Source organism: Schistocerca americana, chromosome 2, assembly GCF_021461395.2.
Source record: "Schistocerca americana isolate TAMUIC-IGC-003095 chromosome 2, iqSchAmer2.1, whole genome shotgun sequence".
Classification (NCBI taxonomy): Eukaryota; Metazoa; Arthropoda; class Insecta; order Orthoptera; family Acrididae; genus Schistocerca; species Schistocerca americana.
The window spans coordinates 3,721,407-3,737,149 of NC_060120.1; the positions used below are offsets into that span (position 1 = coordinate 3,721,407).

A 15,743-nucleotide genomic window follows, 5' to 3' on the forward strand; every position below is an offset into this window, starting at 1 on the left:
TCCGATGACATATTTGATTCGCTGTCTGTCCGTCCAGCTATTCGGAAAAATACCAGAGAAAGATTTGAGAAATGCAATAGGGTGAAGATTCCTTTTGTCTGGATTAAAGGACTGGAAGTTTCTGTGCTTAAGAAGACTCTCTTCTTTCATTAGTTGGCTTAATGATGCAGATTCATTTATTGGTTGAGGCTGTGTGTTTACATTTGTGTTTGCATGATCGGGTCTATTGCCTGTGGGGTACAGGTGGTATTGTGATCCCTCATCTGTGTCGCATACTGACAGCAAAGAGTCTGGATAGCGCTGAGACTGTTCTCTGTCTTTCGATTGAGCTTGCTGCTCTAGGTTTTCCAATCGTTTCGTTATTTGGTCCTTTCATGTTGGCAATTCGTTAGTCACTACACGTCTTATTACTCCTAATTCACTCACAATTGTGTCTCCTGACGATCCAGGTGTATTTACGACATTCATTGTGGCTGTTTGAACTGCTTCCGGTAAATCAGTTCGTAATTTATTTGCGATATCTTCATCCTTAGATGATGACAAATTACGGTATTTTTCATCTATACTTCTTACTTTCTCACTGAGATGTTCGGCTAATTTTTTCGGTATGCAATGATAACTGTTTAATTTCATCTGTCTGGTGGTCTACTTGTTCTTTGATAGTACTAACATCATTGCTGATTTTGTGTAAGTGCCGATCAATTACTTCGACACGCGAGTTTGTGTCAGTAATATCGAGGTTTATTTTAATAAAATTGTCGGAAGTTCGTTTGCCTAATTCCGTACAAGCTGCCTGAAGCAGAGTTATCTATTTTAGCTTCATTTTGCTGATGTATTTGGTCGAGTTTACGCGCGATGTTTTCTGATAGTTTTTGTTTTAATGTTTTAACTTCCTGATCAATTTTGGCATCTAACTCGGTTTTAAATGAGTCAAGAGTAGTCTGAATTTCTTGAGGGGTTGCTTAAATTACTAATTTCATCTTTTGTTACAAGATTAAATAGGTCTGCCTTTGTCACTTGTTTCTCAGTTAATTTAGCCACCTCTGATTTAGTTTCATTTGCCTTTGCGTTCAGATCAGTGGCTAATTTAGCCATTATTTCTTTCATTCTTTGAGCCAAGATTGATTGGGGGACGGTGAGACGATCCCAGAAGTCTTCATTTCCGTGATTCGTCCTCTCTCTATCTCTTCAGGACGTTCAGAAGTTCTGTCAGTCCGTGCTGTCTTAAGTCGATCTGAGGTGGTAAGGCACGTCGGTCGTTTCGTCAGCGTCATCTGTCAATGGTAAGCGATTGTCTGCCATCGCGTCTGTGTTTGTAAAGGGTGATGGGGCGTGGCAAGGAATTTGAACGCTCGTCAGTTGTCAACAGAGCGGTAAGGAGGCTAGCACGTGCCCTTTGTTGCCTACTGGGACAGTCAACGTAACTCATGCGTCATATAAACAATTGGCGATACTAGTGGGGAAGACAACATGAATGCGCCAGAAATCAAACAAAAAAATTTCGAAGCCGTTTACAACGCCGTGAACGAATGTGGATGAAAACAATTAAACATGAAAATTTTACAACTATTATCGTACTGCAGCTAATGCACCTAAAATGCCAATTTCTACTGAAAACAGATTTTAGGCAGGAAATTACATGAAAAAGGATGGGATTTGATGGGATTCACAGATGTTTCTGTCGTTATTGGATACTAAATAGGTTGGACTGCAGGTATTGAAAATAGTACTCACCGCTGTAGTTTTCTTTGTCGGTCGGCTAACTTGGTTAAAATTCTAACTAGGTTAAAATTTTTACCCGTTATCGTCCGTCTTATTTGGTTTCTGCTTTTATGACTCCGTACAGTATTGTCATCGGGGTTGACATGCGTGAAATAAAAAGACAAAATTAATGCCACACAACTTTGAAATTTTTCACTAGCCACTATTAGAATAAATTATATATGTGGCGTTTCAGAACAAGTTCGCAAGCAAAAATTTCGGTAACGTCCCTGTTCCGGCGCCAGTATATTATTATAAATATTTTGAATTGGGGGGGGGGGGGGGAAATGGAGAGAGTATTTTGCTGTTAACTATGGTACCTGATGTTTTGGAGGATGTCGCTTTTTAGCCTCGTGCGAGTACGCCGGATTTCGAACATAGGCGCATCTTGTTCCGTGCAATGACGTGTCGGATACTTCAAAGAAGCGATCAATAATTTTTGATACACTTTTCTGGAAAACACAAACGGGGATTGTAATCAAATCTTCGCCGGATAGCTTCTGAGCCTGAATTTCTACAAGATTACCGAAGGGACCTACGTTTGGAAATAAAGTACAGCGAATTACCATTCACTGACGAATAGTAGTTTGCTGATTACAACTTCTTTCAAGTTCCTTCGTCCTGTGGAATCATCGATTATTTCTGTGAACATTTGTACTAAAATGACAAACATTTATGAACATGGGGCATGAGAAATTGACTCGTGATTTCTATTTAAATAACAAGACAAATAACTGCATTCAGTTTAGAATTAATTTTTCAATAAGCTAAAGAGAAACTTACTTTACACATTTTTTCACACATTATCGTGGCTGATGCCACATAAACCAGCTTTTGCGCTAATAATAACTGTTCCTCAAAAACAGGCAATTATCCATTGCTTTTTTTATATGTCGTACTTCTTGATATATAGAGATGTGTCACATCGAAACTACTCACATTGCATATTTTTAACTATAAATTACAATGAACTGTAATACCGTGCGTGTACACATACAGACAGACAAAACAAAAGTGGTATAGGATGTAGTACACTTTTGTTTTCACATTGTATCTCATATTTTGTTTCAACGCGGTCGGGCTAAAAAAATGTCTTTGACCTCTTTTGAGTATATCGGAGCGCAATAGTAATCTTTGGCGCTCTGCGCCAGAACAGGTCATGTCGTATCACGCGACTTTCACAATTTCACACAGTCTTTCATTCTCTGGAGAAGTTATTCAGTTAAATTCGGTCGATGGGCACACATGATACAACGCACATTGGGTAATGAAAGAGCGAGCAAGCTAGCGAAGCATGAGACCCCGACCGGCAACGATATGAACCAACAACTTACAACTAACGCCAAGATAAAATCTTTGTTTCGATACATAAGTTGAAATTCTGCACTGTCTGCATTCGTGTGCGAAATCAGATGAGTCATTTTGGAACACTTTGTGCGCTGTTATAGGAGATACTAAAATCATACGGTTTCAAGGGGTTGTCATTACCAGCACATCGAACTTTGTCATCCTCAAATTTCACAATAAAATATTTCTCTGTTTCTAGACTGCATATGAGTCAGTTGTTACCTCGGTCAATCTTGCTTTCTCCTACAACACACCTTGAAATGATTGCACGAGTCGGTGTCATCTGCAGTCTCCTAAAATATGTGTAAAAAGCGAAGTAAGCTTTTGGCCAGTCTTGGATGGATGACCTACGGTGGCTATTACGACCGTTCTACTTGCAGACGCTTTCGTAATTACCATCCTTTAACGACTTTCCTGCCTTCTGTTTAACTGGTCTGTTGTGGATGCGTGTTGGGTGCAACATTGCGTGTCTGTTGGGCTGAAATAAGATGAAGAGTGAAATCATCCGATGGAGGCATATAACAAGTGCAGGGATACCACCAGATTTCACACCTAGTCAGGGAGACAGATAAACATCAGCAGTGCCCACTACTTTGAGCGTATAAGACACGGCAAACAAGTTTGGGCTCAATACACGTTATAAATGAGAATCTGATCACGCAGTCGCATCTCCTGTCCAACCCAGCAAATTTTTGTAATGAACCTAATTCTTCATTGTGTTCCGTATCATTGTGTTCTGTTACCTGTTACCTCCGAATACAGAGAGCAACTGCAATTACATTTTCACTTTACGTTGTGTAGCGGTGTGTTCATCGTGTATCACTATCAGCAACCCCCCCCCCCCCCTCCTCCCTCACCACAATTCGTTTCTTTCCGCAGTTGCCTTGCCCTTGAACCTCCTCGATTTTTCCTGATTTTATTGTAATTTGAAGGAATTAATATGTTATTTCACTTTTCACGACCTGTATGTTCTCAGAATTTTAACAATAAATCTTATCTTGCAGCACAACGCCTCTGGAGTTGATTGAGCGTCGCCGGTACTAGCCGAAATAACCCGCGAAGAAACGTGGAGCCCGTCTTCGAACAATTTTTATCATCTTTATTAATTTTACGTCTTAATAGTGCACATACTGATGAGCATTGCTGGCGAATCGGCCGAACGAAATTTACTAATATGCCTCCGTCGCGCATGAATTGTATATCTTTAGGAAGCTTCCGACAAATCTCATCTGCCTTTCCTACAATTAGTTTTAGGTGGTTCTTGAATCGCTCCCAATCCAAAGGTCTAGATATTTCACCATCGTCAATGATTACGATACACGATCGCCAGTAATATAATCGAACAATAATGGGACTTCCCGGCTATTTATGCGCAATGTATAACATCTGTTGAGTATCAACTCACTTTCTTTTGCCAGACGTTTTGCCTTAATTGCACTCCGTTATTTCTCCAGCGTTGCGCACTACCGTTCCCTAGTGATGGAGACTCCAGGACGTTGAAATGAATAAGTAATAGGTGAGGCTGGCCTCCCAGATGGACCGGCACCTTGTGTCGAATCGCGACCAACACGGAACGTGGTGCACAGTTTCACAACGACGGTTTTCGACAGACATGCTGCCCATACACATTCTTCATTTTCCGATGGATGGCTGCGGGTGTTTGTACTTCGGCGACCAAAAAAAGAATAACAGCACGTTGGTCCTGTGTGGGTGCATTTGGCAATAACGTCGCCATAGTTCACGTTTCCGTATTTAGCGCACGCACGTCGGAAAAGCACGAATGCCACTGTAATCCCTTGTTTACATAACGGTGGTTACATACCTGCATCGAAGTCCCGCTACGTTACATATAGGCTGCAGCACCGTCCTCAAACGGGAACTTTTTGATCGCTCCTTGTATTACAGGCTTCATTGCAAATATCCATACTTGGTTACTACTGAAGTTTCAATCATAAGAAATGATCATCTTCAGCCTAAAAATAAAATAAAATAAAATAATACTTATCATCGAAAGTAATATGCCTTATTTTATGTTTAGGTTGCTTTTGATCTAAACTAATATTTGAGTATGAATATTTGTAACTGAGGCTATAATAACAAATATTTTTAAAAATCTTGCCTCCCCAGAACTTTCGTACTTCAGTTGATATGTTCGATTCCGTATAAATTTCGGCCTGACTGGAGTTAATTTTTATATTTAAATTAAATATTCCACGTCTAAAGATGATTTTGCATATATTTCATCATCAAAACACTGTTTTCCTGATAATATGATTTTATTTTTCATATCGATGCATTTAGAACATCGATGTTGAATCACGAAAATTAGGAATCACAGTTATTAACTTAAATCAGCCAAAAACCACTTTACAAAGAATCCCATCTTATTATGCTGCAGTTTTCATGTAAACAAAATTTCTGTTTTCTTTTTTTTTTCAAATGTTGCTATCTATAATTCAATCGACAATTATACGACGACAGCAGGCTGATTGTTTTTATATTGTCAAAATCGCAATTTTCAACTTTCACAATTAATTATTAGGCGCATAAATCTTAATAAAAATAATTTTTTCCAGAAAACGTTATGTTAATTGTACCTGAAAAGTAATTTCAATTAAGACAGTGGCAATAAAATTCATTTGAGCTACAAAGTGTTCTAGGAGGACCTGGAAGCTATGTACGTAATAGTTACAGAGAGTTTAGGCATCAAACGAACTGTAACAGTTTCTGTTGTTGTCGAGATTGGTTATGTAATTATGAAGTCCTTTGGGTTGTTGTGAAATGTTGCACAATGGATTTACTTAACAAGTGGTGTTGTACAAAGTGTCAAGAATATTTACGAATAAATACTGATGATGTTAAAAAGCAACAGTATTCCAGCGACTTTCACTGAACCAGAAAATCTTGGACCTATTAACTTGAAAGCATAAACAAGAACCGACACCCTAGACAACGACGCACTCATGGCAATACATGTAAATTTTCCCTTATAATACAATGTTTCTGGCCTTATGAAATTATATAAACGTTAACAACATTCGAATAGTTAGTTCAACGTAGGATATTTACTTCCTATACACATACGACCATTTTGATGGTAGGAGATATACACACTGAAATTTCCGCCTCCGAACCCTAGCACTCTGTTAGAGAAGCCAAGACAATGTAGCGTCAGTATCGGAACTGTTAAGCTGCGTCAGACCAACTCAAATGAGTCTTTTAGCCGTCTCGATTTGCCTGACAGCAGTAAAATTTACACTTCTGCTGAAGAGAACAGTTTAACATTGAAGGAAACAAAATAACATGAAAAAAAAAAGTTGGTATCTGCACGAGCTGATCCCGGGTCTACAAATTACAATTCTGTGCTTCACACCACTCTCCCAGAATGAGGTTATCCCAGAATGAAGTTAGGACAGTTGCCCTTCAAAAACTCCACACAGTCTACACTTGCACAATACCCTGCACATAATTTCAAAGAAAAATTCTGACATTTTAAATTCGGTAATCTGTGGCAAATGATTCACTTCACATTATTTATTTGTATAGAACACGATTTGCACTTCCTAAAACCACTTTGATAGTCACCTAAATTACTCTCCTGTGCAGTTTCTACTCTGTCTAGTATAGTGTTGGAAAATATGTTATATGCAACTGGCTGCAAAGAAATTCCTCTGTTGTTGTTAACATCTTGTTTATTGACTTTCTTTTGTTGTGGATGTATCGAGACCACCTTCCACTCTCCTGGGAGTTTTTGGGTTTCCCGAGTTTTCTCAAAGGTCAATTTTAGCTCTTTTTTTTATTTTTGGTTGAGACCGTTTGGAAAGTCCTGCTGTATTTTGAAGAGATAAACAGTCTTTGCTGCAGAACAGGCTTTATTGTTTTATATTTTGCCAATAATGCGTTTCACCTTATTTAAAGCATCTTCAGACTGGCTAGCACAGCAGGTGTTACACACGTAGGCTGCCGTCCATGCAGATGTCGGAGCAGGCAAACACCGCTGTCGTCGCGTGGTGCTGTGTAGAGTCTTCTCCAACAAGCTTTATAAGGTTTTATTAACTTCTTCAATTTCTTTGTTAGTTGGGATGAATTTTATCCTGTATTTTCATGAGCATTTGAGTGTTCGAGCTTATGGACCGGCTCTGGACAATTAACAAGCTGATCAAAATATTTTGCAAGTGCTTCGAAATGTTCAGCGTTATGTAAGCCTCGTCCTACGCCGCTCTGTTGTTCCATTAACATTTGAAGTTCATCTACCTAACTCTAAAATCTCACTTTCTCCTCCAAAGATTTCCTGGAAAATGACCTCTTTAGCAGGTCATCAACAGAAAACACATTCATACTAAATTTCCTCGTATGCTCGCTTGTTTAAACACCATAGCCTAATTATAGTATTTTAACTTACCAGAGTAGCAATTGTAACTAAATCCAATACATTAATTTTACATAATATAAACTAAACTGTTATTTACTTAATAGTTTAACATTGTGAGGAATAAAATGAAATGAAAGAAAGATAATAATAATTGGTATCAGCGGGAATCAAACCCATGTCCCTAAATTACCAGTCTGTGCTTGATCCCACTCGCCCACTGTTCCGTCACGACAAAGGTTCTTTCAAAAGTGCACATACTCTACTCTACTCTAGCTCAATGCGCTACACGCAGTTTCAAAGAAAAGTGCTAGCTAGTTGCTGTGAGCAGCGTAGTGTTGACGTCACAAGAGAGCATGCGCAGAAGAAAACAGACAGCTGCGTCGCGTAACTGTTTTTAGTTGAACGTTTCGCGCCTGTCCGTCGTTTTAGTAATAGACACTGGTTTCTAGTTATGTCGGAGAGCATAATTTTAGTGCGATATGTACAATAGGCTGTAGCATATTAGAACACGATAACCGGCTGCCACAGCATGAACGTAACTCTATTTCGCTGGAGTTGATAGTTAAAATTTTATGAGTACCTCTCATATGCAGGGTGCAAAAAGCTACACAAACACTGTTTTATGTCACTAAAATGTCACAGGTGCGCCGTTTCCGTGCTACATGTCTATGAAGGTTAAGACGGTGTTGAAACTGCCGTGTAATAAATGATGTTAAATGTAATAAATGTTTGTTAAACAGATGTCGCGGAAAATGTCGTCCGTTTACATCAATGAAAATCTGGCATCTGATAGTCTGACAAGCTGAAAACAACGAGGGGTTTCACGAATAATGACAGTTGCTTCAGCCAAACGGGCAACCAGCTCTCCTAGAGCGTCTGTCACTGTACATCCACCACCGATTCATCTCCCCTCACTAAAAGAAATCCACAGGAGGTCACCAACATGCCTAAAACAACACCCATCACACGTCAGCTTGAACACCTTCTCTGTATATCACTAGCGTAATAACTTTCATGGCCCCCAAGCATGCAAATGGTGCACATGTGACATTTTCGTCACGCAAAGAAAGTTTTTTCTTTTTATGTCCTCTAAACACACTTAAATTTTGTGTACGTAGTTGATTTAATTGTACTACAAATCTTTATCCTCGTTTTGCCTTTGTTGATATACGTCTCATATCAGGCTTTCAAGACACTGTCCATTCCGTTCACTACTATTCCAAGTCCTTCATTGTCACTGACAGAATTACAATGTCATCAGCAAACCTCAAAGATTTTATTTCATCTCTCTGGACTTCAATTCCTACTCTTTACTTTTCTTTCGTTTCCTTTACTGCTTGCTCGATATACAGACTGAATAACATTGCGGGAAGGCTACAACACCGCCTCACTCCCTTCTCAACCACTGCTTCCCTTACAGGCAAAGAATCAGCGAAAGGCTATTTACAATTTGTACAGAAACCAGATGGCAGTTATAAGAGTTGAGGGGTAAGAGAGGACAGTGTCTTGAAAACAGGATACAAGATGAACACCAACAAAAGCAAAACGAGGATAATGGAATGTAGTCGAATTAAATCGGGTGATGCTGAGGGTATTAGATTAGGAAATGAGACACTTAAAGTAGTAAAGGAGTTTTCCTATTTGGGGAGCAAAATAACTGATGATGGTCGAAGTAGGGAGGGTATAAAATGTAGACTGGCAATCGTAAGAAAAGCGTTTCTGAAGAAGAGAAATTTGTTAACATCGAGTATAGATTTAAGTGTCAGGAAGTCGTTTCTGAAACGATAAACAGTTCAGACAAGAAGAGAATAGAAGCTTTTGAAATGTGGTGCTACGGAAGAATGCTGGAGATTAGATGGGTAGATCACGTAACTAATGAGGAAATACTGAACAGAATTTCGGAGAAAAGAAATCTGTGGCACAACCTGAGTAGAAGAAGGGATCGGTTGGTAGCACGTATTCTGAAACACCAAAGGATTACCAATTTAGTACTGGAGGGAAGCGAGGGGGTAAAAATCGTAAATGGAGACCATGAATACAGTAAGCAGATCCAGAAGGATGTGGGTTGCAGTAGGTACTGGGAGATGAAGAAGCTTGCACAGGATAGAGTAGCATGGAGAGCTGCATCAAATAAGTGTTAGGGACTGAAGACCACAACAACAACACTGTCTTGACTGAAAAATCATCCTTGGGGACGGGGGTGGGGGGGGGGGGGGGGGAAGGGGGGCGTGACCGAACTAATTTTAGCATCTGTCGATTTCTCTCCGTTCAGAATGATGTATTGTTTTAGTTTATGCGAAATCTTCAGTGCGTTTTACAACTCGGTATTTCATAAGCTGGTAGTCTGTTCTTTGGAGTATACACTATCTGATCAAAAGTATCCAGGCACCTTAGTGGACATCAAAACGGAGTGTGTCCACCCTTCGTCTGTATGACGACCTGAAGCCTGCTGTGGGGGGACGGGGATGGGCCGCTTTCGATGACGTGTCTCGAAGCCTGCGGGGCAGTGGCCTTTACTCAAGAGTTGAAACCAGAGAAGACATCGACGTTGGACGCTGCGGTCAGGAGCGAAGACGGCGTTCTAACTCGTCCCAAAGGTGTTGCACCGAGTCCAGGTCGGGACTCCGGGCAGGCTAGTTCATTTCAGGAATGTTATTGCCCACCAATCATTGCTTCAGAGATGCTGCTTTATGACAGGGTGCATTGTGATGCTGATACGATAATCGTCTCCGAACTGTTCCTCTATTGTACGCAGCACTCAATGCTGTAAAATACAGGGCTATTACAAATGATTGAAGCGATTTCATAAATTCACTGTAGCTCCATTCATTGACATATGGTCACGACACACTACAGATACGTGGAAAAACTCATAAAGTTTTGTTCGGCTGAAGCCGCACTTCAGGTTTCTGCCGCCAGAGCGCTCGAGAGCGCAGTGAGGCAAAATGGCGACAGGAACCGAGAAAGCGTATGTCGTGCTTGAAATGCACTCACATCAGTCAGTTATAACAGTGCAACGACACTTCAGGACGAAGTTCAACAAAGATCCACCAACTGCTAACTCCATTCGGCGATGGTACGCGCAGTTTAAAGCTTCTGGATGCCTCTGTAAGGGGAAATCAACGGGTCGGCCTGCAGTGAGCGAAGAAACGGTTGAACGCGTGCGGGCAAGTTTCACGCATAGCCCGCGGAAGTCGACGAATAAAGCAAGCAGGGAGCTAAACGTACCACAGCCGACGGTTTGGAAAATCTTACGGAAAAGGCTAAAGCAGAAGCCTTACCGTTTCGAACTCATTGATGGGGACATGCTGCGCCGAGTGTGGGAGGAACTTGATTATCGGCTTGATGTCTGCCGAATCACTAAAGGGGCACATATCGAACATTTGTGAATGCCTAAAAAAACTTTTTGAGTTCTTATATGTGTGTGCAAAGCATTGTGAAAATATCTGAAATAATAAAGTTACTGTAGAGCTGTGAAATCGCTTCAATCATTTGTAATGACCCTGCATATTCGTATCCTTCCGCGTTCGCCGTTTTCTGAGGCGCACTTCCTGATCACGAAAAACAACTCCGTACCCGTAACACCATCTCCTCCGTAATTCACTGTTGACACTATACATGATGGCACGTAATTTTCACAAGGCATTCACCGAACCCAAACCCTTCTGTCTGATTTCCACAAGGTTTAGCGTGATTAATCACTCCAAATCAGTCTTTTTCCAGTCATCAACTGTTCAGTCGTACCGCGTCTTACACCGCCTCAAGCATCAGTTATCATTGACTACAGATATGCGTGGTCTATCGACCATTGCACATTGTTCTTCTTAAACTCCCTACTCATAGTAATTGTACTAGCTGGACTGCGCGCTTTGGAACTCTCGAGTGATTCTTTCCCTCTGATATGATGCGATTTCTTCAACAATTATTCGCAACGCTATAGGCTTCCGTTCCGTCACTACATGAGGTCTGCCTCGTCATGGATCAGTTTTGGTTGTTCCTTGGCGTTTCCACTCCACACTAGCATCACCAAAAGTCGACCTGGACGGTTTTTGCAGGATTGAAACGACCCTGATGGATTTCGTACTAAGGAGAAATCCAATGACTAATCCGCTTTCGTAATCACTTATCTTTCTGACCGACACATTTTGCTATTACTGCTTCTCTGCTGACAACACAATACTCCTCGCCTCCTTTTACACTATCAGGTCCGCCTCTGATGACGTCTAGTGGTCAAGTCCAGTTTACTTAGGGACGTCCGGATAGTAGTAATTAGGAACAGTATAGATGCTACAGAAAATCAAGGAAAACTGCCGTCTCGAACAATCGTGCATCATTTGCGGATGCCACTGATCAGCATTCACTCGTCGAGAGATATGAGGTTGCAATATGATCACGTTGGAAGTCAACATACACGTCTGAACGCATAAGCTGAGGCAAGAATGGTCCCAGTCGTTCTATACTGGGAGCTCCAGAGCGAAGTTTACTCGAGGGCCTGCTCTCTATAGAAGGCTGATCCATCTCTGAGGCAAAGGTACGCGTGTGGTTTGATAAGTTTGCCAAAAAGCAAGGAAAATGCTTTGTAAATAACACCTTACTTCTCGACATAGTCTCCTTTGACGGATAAATAATTAGTCCAGCGATTTTCCAGCCATTTCGTCCCATCGGAAATATATGTTCCGTCAATCTCTGCAAAACACTTGTAGACTGCAACTGTCGCTTCCTCATTTGATGAAAAGTTATTTCCAGTAATCTAAAGTTTCAAGTCAGGGAACAGAAAGAAGTTGCTTGGGATTAAGTCGGGTGAATGAGATGAATAAGGAACCAATTCAAAGTCTAGTCATGGGCTTTCGCCGTTGTTATCGCTGCTATGTGGGATGGTGCATTATCCTGATGAAAGTACACTTTTTTGCTTGCCGACCTGGCTCTCCTTTCAGCCAACGCAAGTTTCAAACGATTCTACAATGAAATATAACAGGCTCCAGTTATGGTTCTGCCTTCTTCCAGGGGATTATTCCTTGAGAAGGCAAAAAAAAAAAAAAAAAAAAAAAAAAAAAAAAAAAGTGGCCAAAACGGTCTTGGCAGTCACGTTGCACACAGTTGCTTCGTTGCCAGTTCTCCGTGCAGGATATTAGGCACCTGGTCAGTTAAGATACCTATAGTCTCAGGTATCTCACGAATTTTTGTATGGCGGTCTAACATTAACGTATAATGGATTTTGTGAATGCTTTCCTTTGTGGTGGTTTCTATTGGACTGTTAGAGCACGCTTCGTCTTCTGCGCTTGTCCGACCACGTTTAAATTCATTAATCCAAAAGTAAATGGTCATCAGTGATGCTGCAGAGCCCAAGTGAACATCGCCCAATTCTGTTCGGATTCCTTCAAATGAATTAACTGCACGAATCACTGTTTTCTCCATTGTCCATTGCAGGGGACACACTGACCAATTCAGACGGCTGTCAACAGTGAACTGTACGCTGTACACTGTTGAAATTCTTTATACGATCCTTGGAATAATCAAGCTTACCAACCATAAAGATGCAACAAAAAGTTCCATTCTTTCATGTAAATTTACCAAACTTAGCAAACCACCCTCGCATAAAGAAACAACTGGTCAGTAACTGAAAAGAAAAGTTTCACACGTGCGGAATTGGTACTACTATGTTTTACAGTGGTGCTATGTGTTTCTAAAACAACGGAACCAATGAACAGGATGGTCAAAAATCAAAGGAAAAGAAAGGCTAAAGCTTAAAGCTTAACACGTCGTAGAGACGAGAATATTAAAAAGAGAACGAGCAAACGCTCGAACTAAGAAAGCACACGACAAAGAATCGCATGTGGTCTTCCCAGAGAAGTTAACTTTTTATTTGCTATAATCGATTTAGGGAAATTACTGAAGCACTAAGTATAGATTTCCGGATTCTGAACCACACTCCTCCAGAACCCGAGTCGTGTGTCATAACTACATAGTTTTTTTAATATTTTTTCTGATCCTGTTTTCTTTAATTTAAGTTGAAAATTGCGTGTCCTGAAAATTGGACTCTTGAAATCTTGTATTTGGTACCACAGTGTACCTCGCCATGTAACCATTCACAGAAGATTTTGCGAAAAGTCTGACCGAACGAGCTGCAGCACGTTGTTTCTTCTCGTCCTTGAGATACGCGTAAATCTTCTGTGAATCGTTAAATGACGAGCTGCACTGTGTTACTGAGTACGAGACTTCAAGAATCCTGCGTTGAAGACAGACGATTTTGAGATTGAATTAAAGGCAATAGAACCAGAGAAAATTTTGAAAAGCGTTTGATGCTTGCTGTATATGTTCCTTTGACCTTTGTCAGGTGCAGTTATATTCGCCGCTGTTCCACGATCGCTCTTATCACAGGCTGTAAACGTTTTTGTAGTCACAGCACGACTATAACACGAAACTGCAAGTAGAGGAACTCATTTTCGTTTTGGTACGCGTGTGCTCGTAGCTCTCTCCAAGCAGTTCCAGCGAAGTGACGCAAAACACGCCATCTGATCTGTTACTCAATGTTTCAAGGCGAGCTACTGCTTCTCAGAAGTACCCGAACTCCTTCATAAACTGTTGTCGGTTGCTTCTCCTTATTGTAGTGGCTTAGACAAGTGGATTAAACAAAAAAGCTTAGTGTATGAAACGATGTTTCACTATTAAAACGGCCGACATTCATTGCAAAGTAATTCGCGCTTTTTAAAAGTGTGAGTAGTATCGAAGTGTGAGTAATGCCTGTGCGTTCTTAGAAATTAGAAGCAAGGTCAGCGTTGGCCGTAATATTGATGGTTTATTGTTAGCAAAATCGATTTTCAATCACATAGTGATCATCTTCAGTGGTGTTGTGTACAAATTAAACTCATAGGCACTGGTACGAAGTTATTATCAGTAATTAAAGCTAAGAAACGATCATTGTATATAGCTAATGTATTTCTTGTTTTTGGGACATTTCAGGTGGATGAAAGACCTCTTTGTTCTGGGTTCAAAAAAGGATCTTGAAGTGGATGACTTATACGATACTCTTGATGGAGACTTCTCTGAAGATCTTGGCCAGAAACTGGAAGAGTGAGTACCTTCATCGTAATAACTCTAAAACAAAAACAAAAAAGATACACCACGAAGAAACTATTCGAATGGAACGGAAATCTGTAGATGTTACGTACACGTACAGACAAAGAAATGATTACAGTTTCAGAATAATTGGATGATTTGTTCAAGAGAAAGATATTCTTAAACTGACCAAGTTAATAACGTGTTGTTCCACCTCTGGCTTACACGAGCAGTTCTGTCCAGTTGGCGCGTTAGATCGTCAACATCCCGAGCTGGTTGGATAGCCCTGACCACAATGCTCCAAACGTTTTCCGTTGGGGAGAGAGCCGGCGACCTTATTGACGAAGGTCGGGCTTGACAAGCACGGAGACAAACAGTACAAAGTGTCGCCATGTGTGGGCGGGCGTTATCCAGCTGAAATATAAGCGCAGGATGGCTTACCATGAAGGGCAACAAAATGGGGCGTAGGGTAACGTGGACGTACCGCTGTGTCGTAAGTGTGCCGCGGATGACAACCAAAGAGATCCTGCTGTGAAAAGAAGTGGTACCCCAGACCATGACTCCTGGCTTTCGGGCCGTATGGTGGGCACCAATTAGGTTGTTGTGACACTGCTGTCTGGGGCGTCTCCGACATGTCTTCGCTGGTCATTGTGGTTCATTTCGAAACGGGACGCATCGCTGAAGACGACTCTACACCAGTGAGTGAAAACCCAGGCTGAAGACATGTCTGGAGTCGCCCCAAGACACCAGTGGGCCACCAGTCTGTCGCTCACCACACGGCCTGACAACCAGGAACGATGCTCTGGAGTGATATTTCTTTTCATAGCAGAATTGCTTTGCTTGTCACCCGCACCATCCTCACAGCACAACGGTACGTCGACGTTATTCTACGCCCCGTTTTGTTGCTCTTCGTGGCAAGCAATCCGGTGGATACATTTCAGCAAGATAATGCCTGCCTGCACACGGCGAGAGCTTCTGCTGCCTGTCTTCGTCCTTTCGAAACCCTACCTTGGTCAGCGAGGTCGCCGGATCTCTCCCCAGTTGCAAACGTTTGGATCATTATGGCCAGGACCCTCCAAACATCGGGGATTTTGAAGATCTAAAGCGCCAGTTGGGCAAAATGTGGCACATTGTCGCCCAGGAGGACATCCCACAACTCTGTCAATCCATGCCAAGCCGAATAACTGCTTGCATGAGGACCAGAGGT

General features: G+C 41.3%; 1 protein-coding gene across 2 annotated transcripts in view; it reads left to right on the forward strand.

The window, feature by feature from the left end:
• Positions 1-15,743, forward strand: part of LOC124592171 (ATP-binding cassette sub-family C member 4-like) — a 307,575-nt gene that overhangs the window by 75,994 nt on the left and 215,838 nt on the right. For both annotated transcript variants that reach the window (XM_047131809.1, XM_047131810.1), the window contains exon 2: positions 14,441-14,551. In XM_047131809.1, coding sequence (XP_046987765.1) covers positions 14,441-14,551 — 111 coding nt within the window. The remainder of the gene's footprint in view (positions 1-14,440; positions 14,552-15,743) is intronic.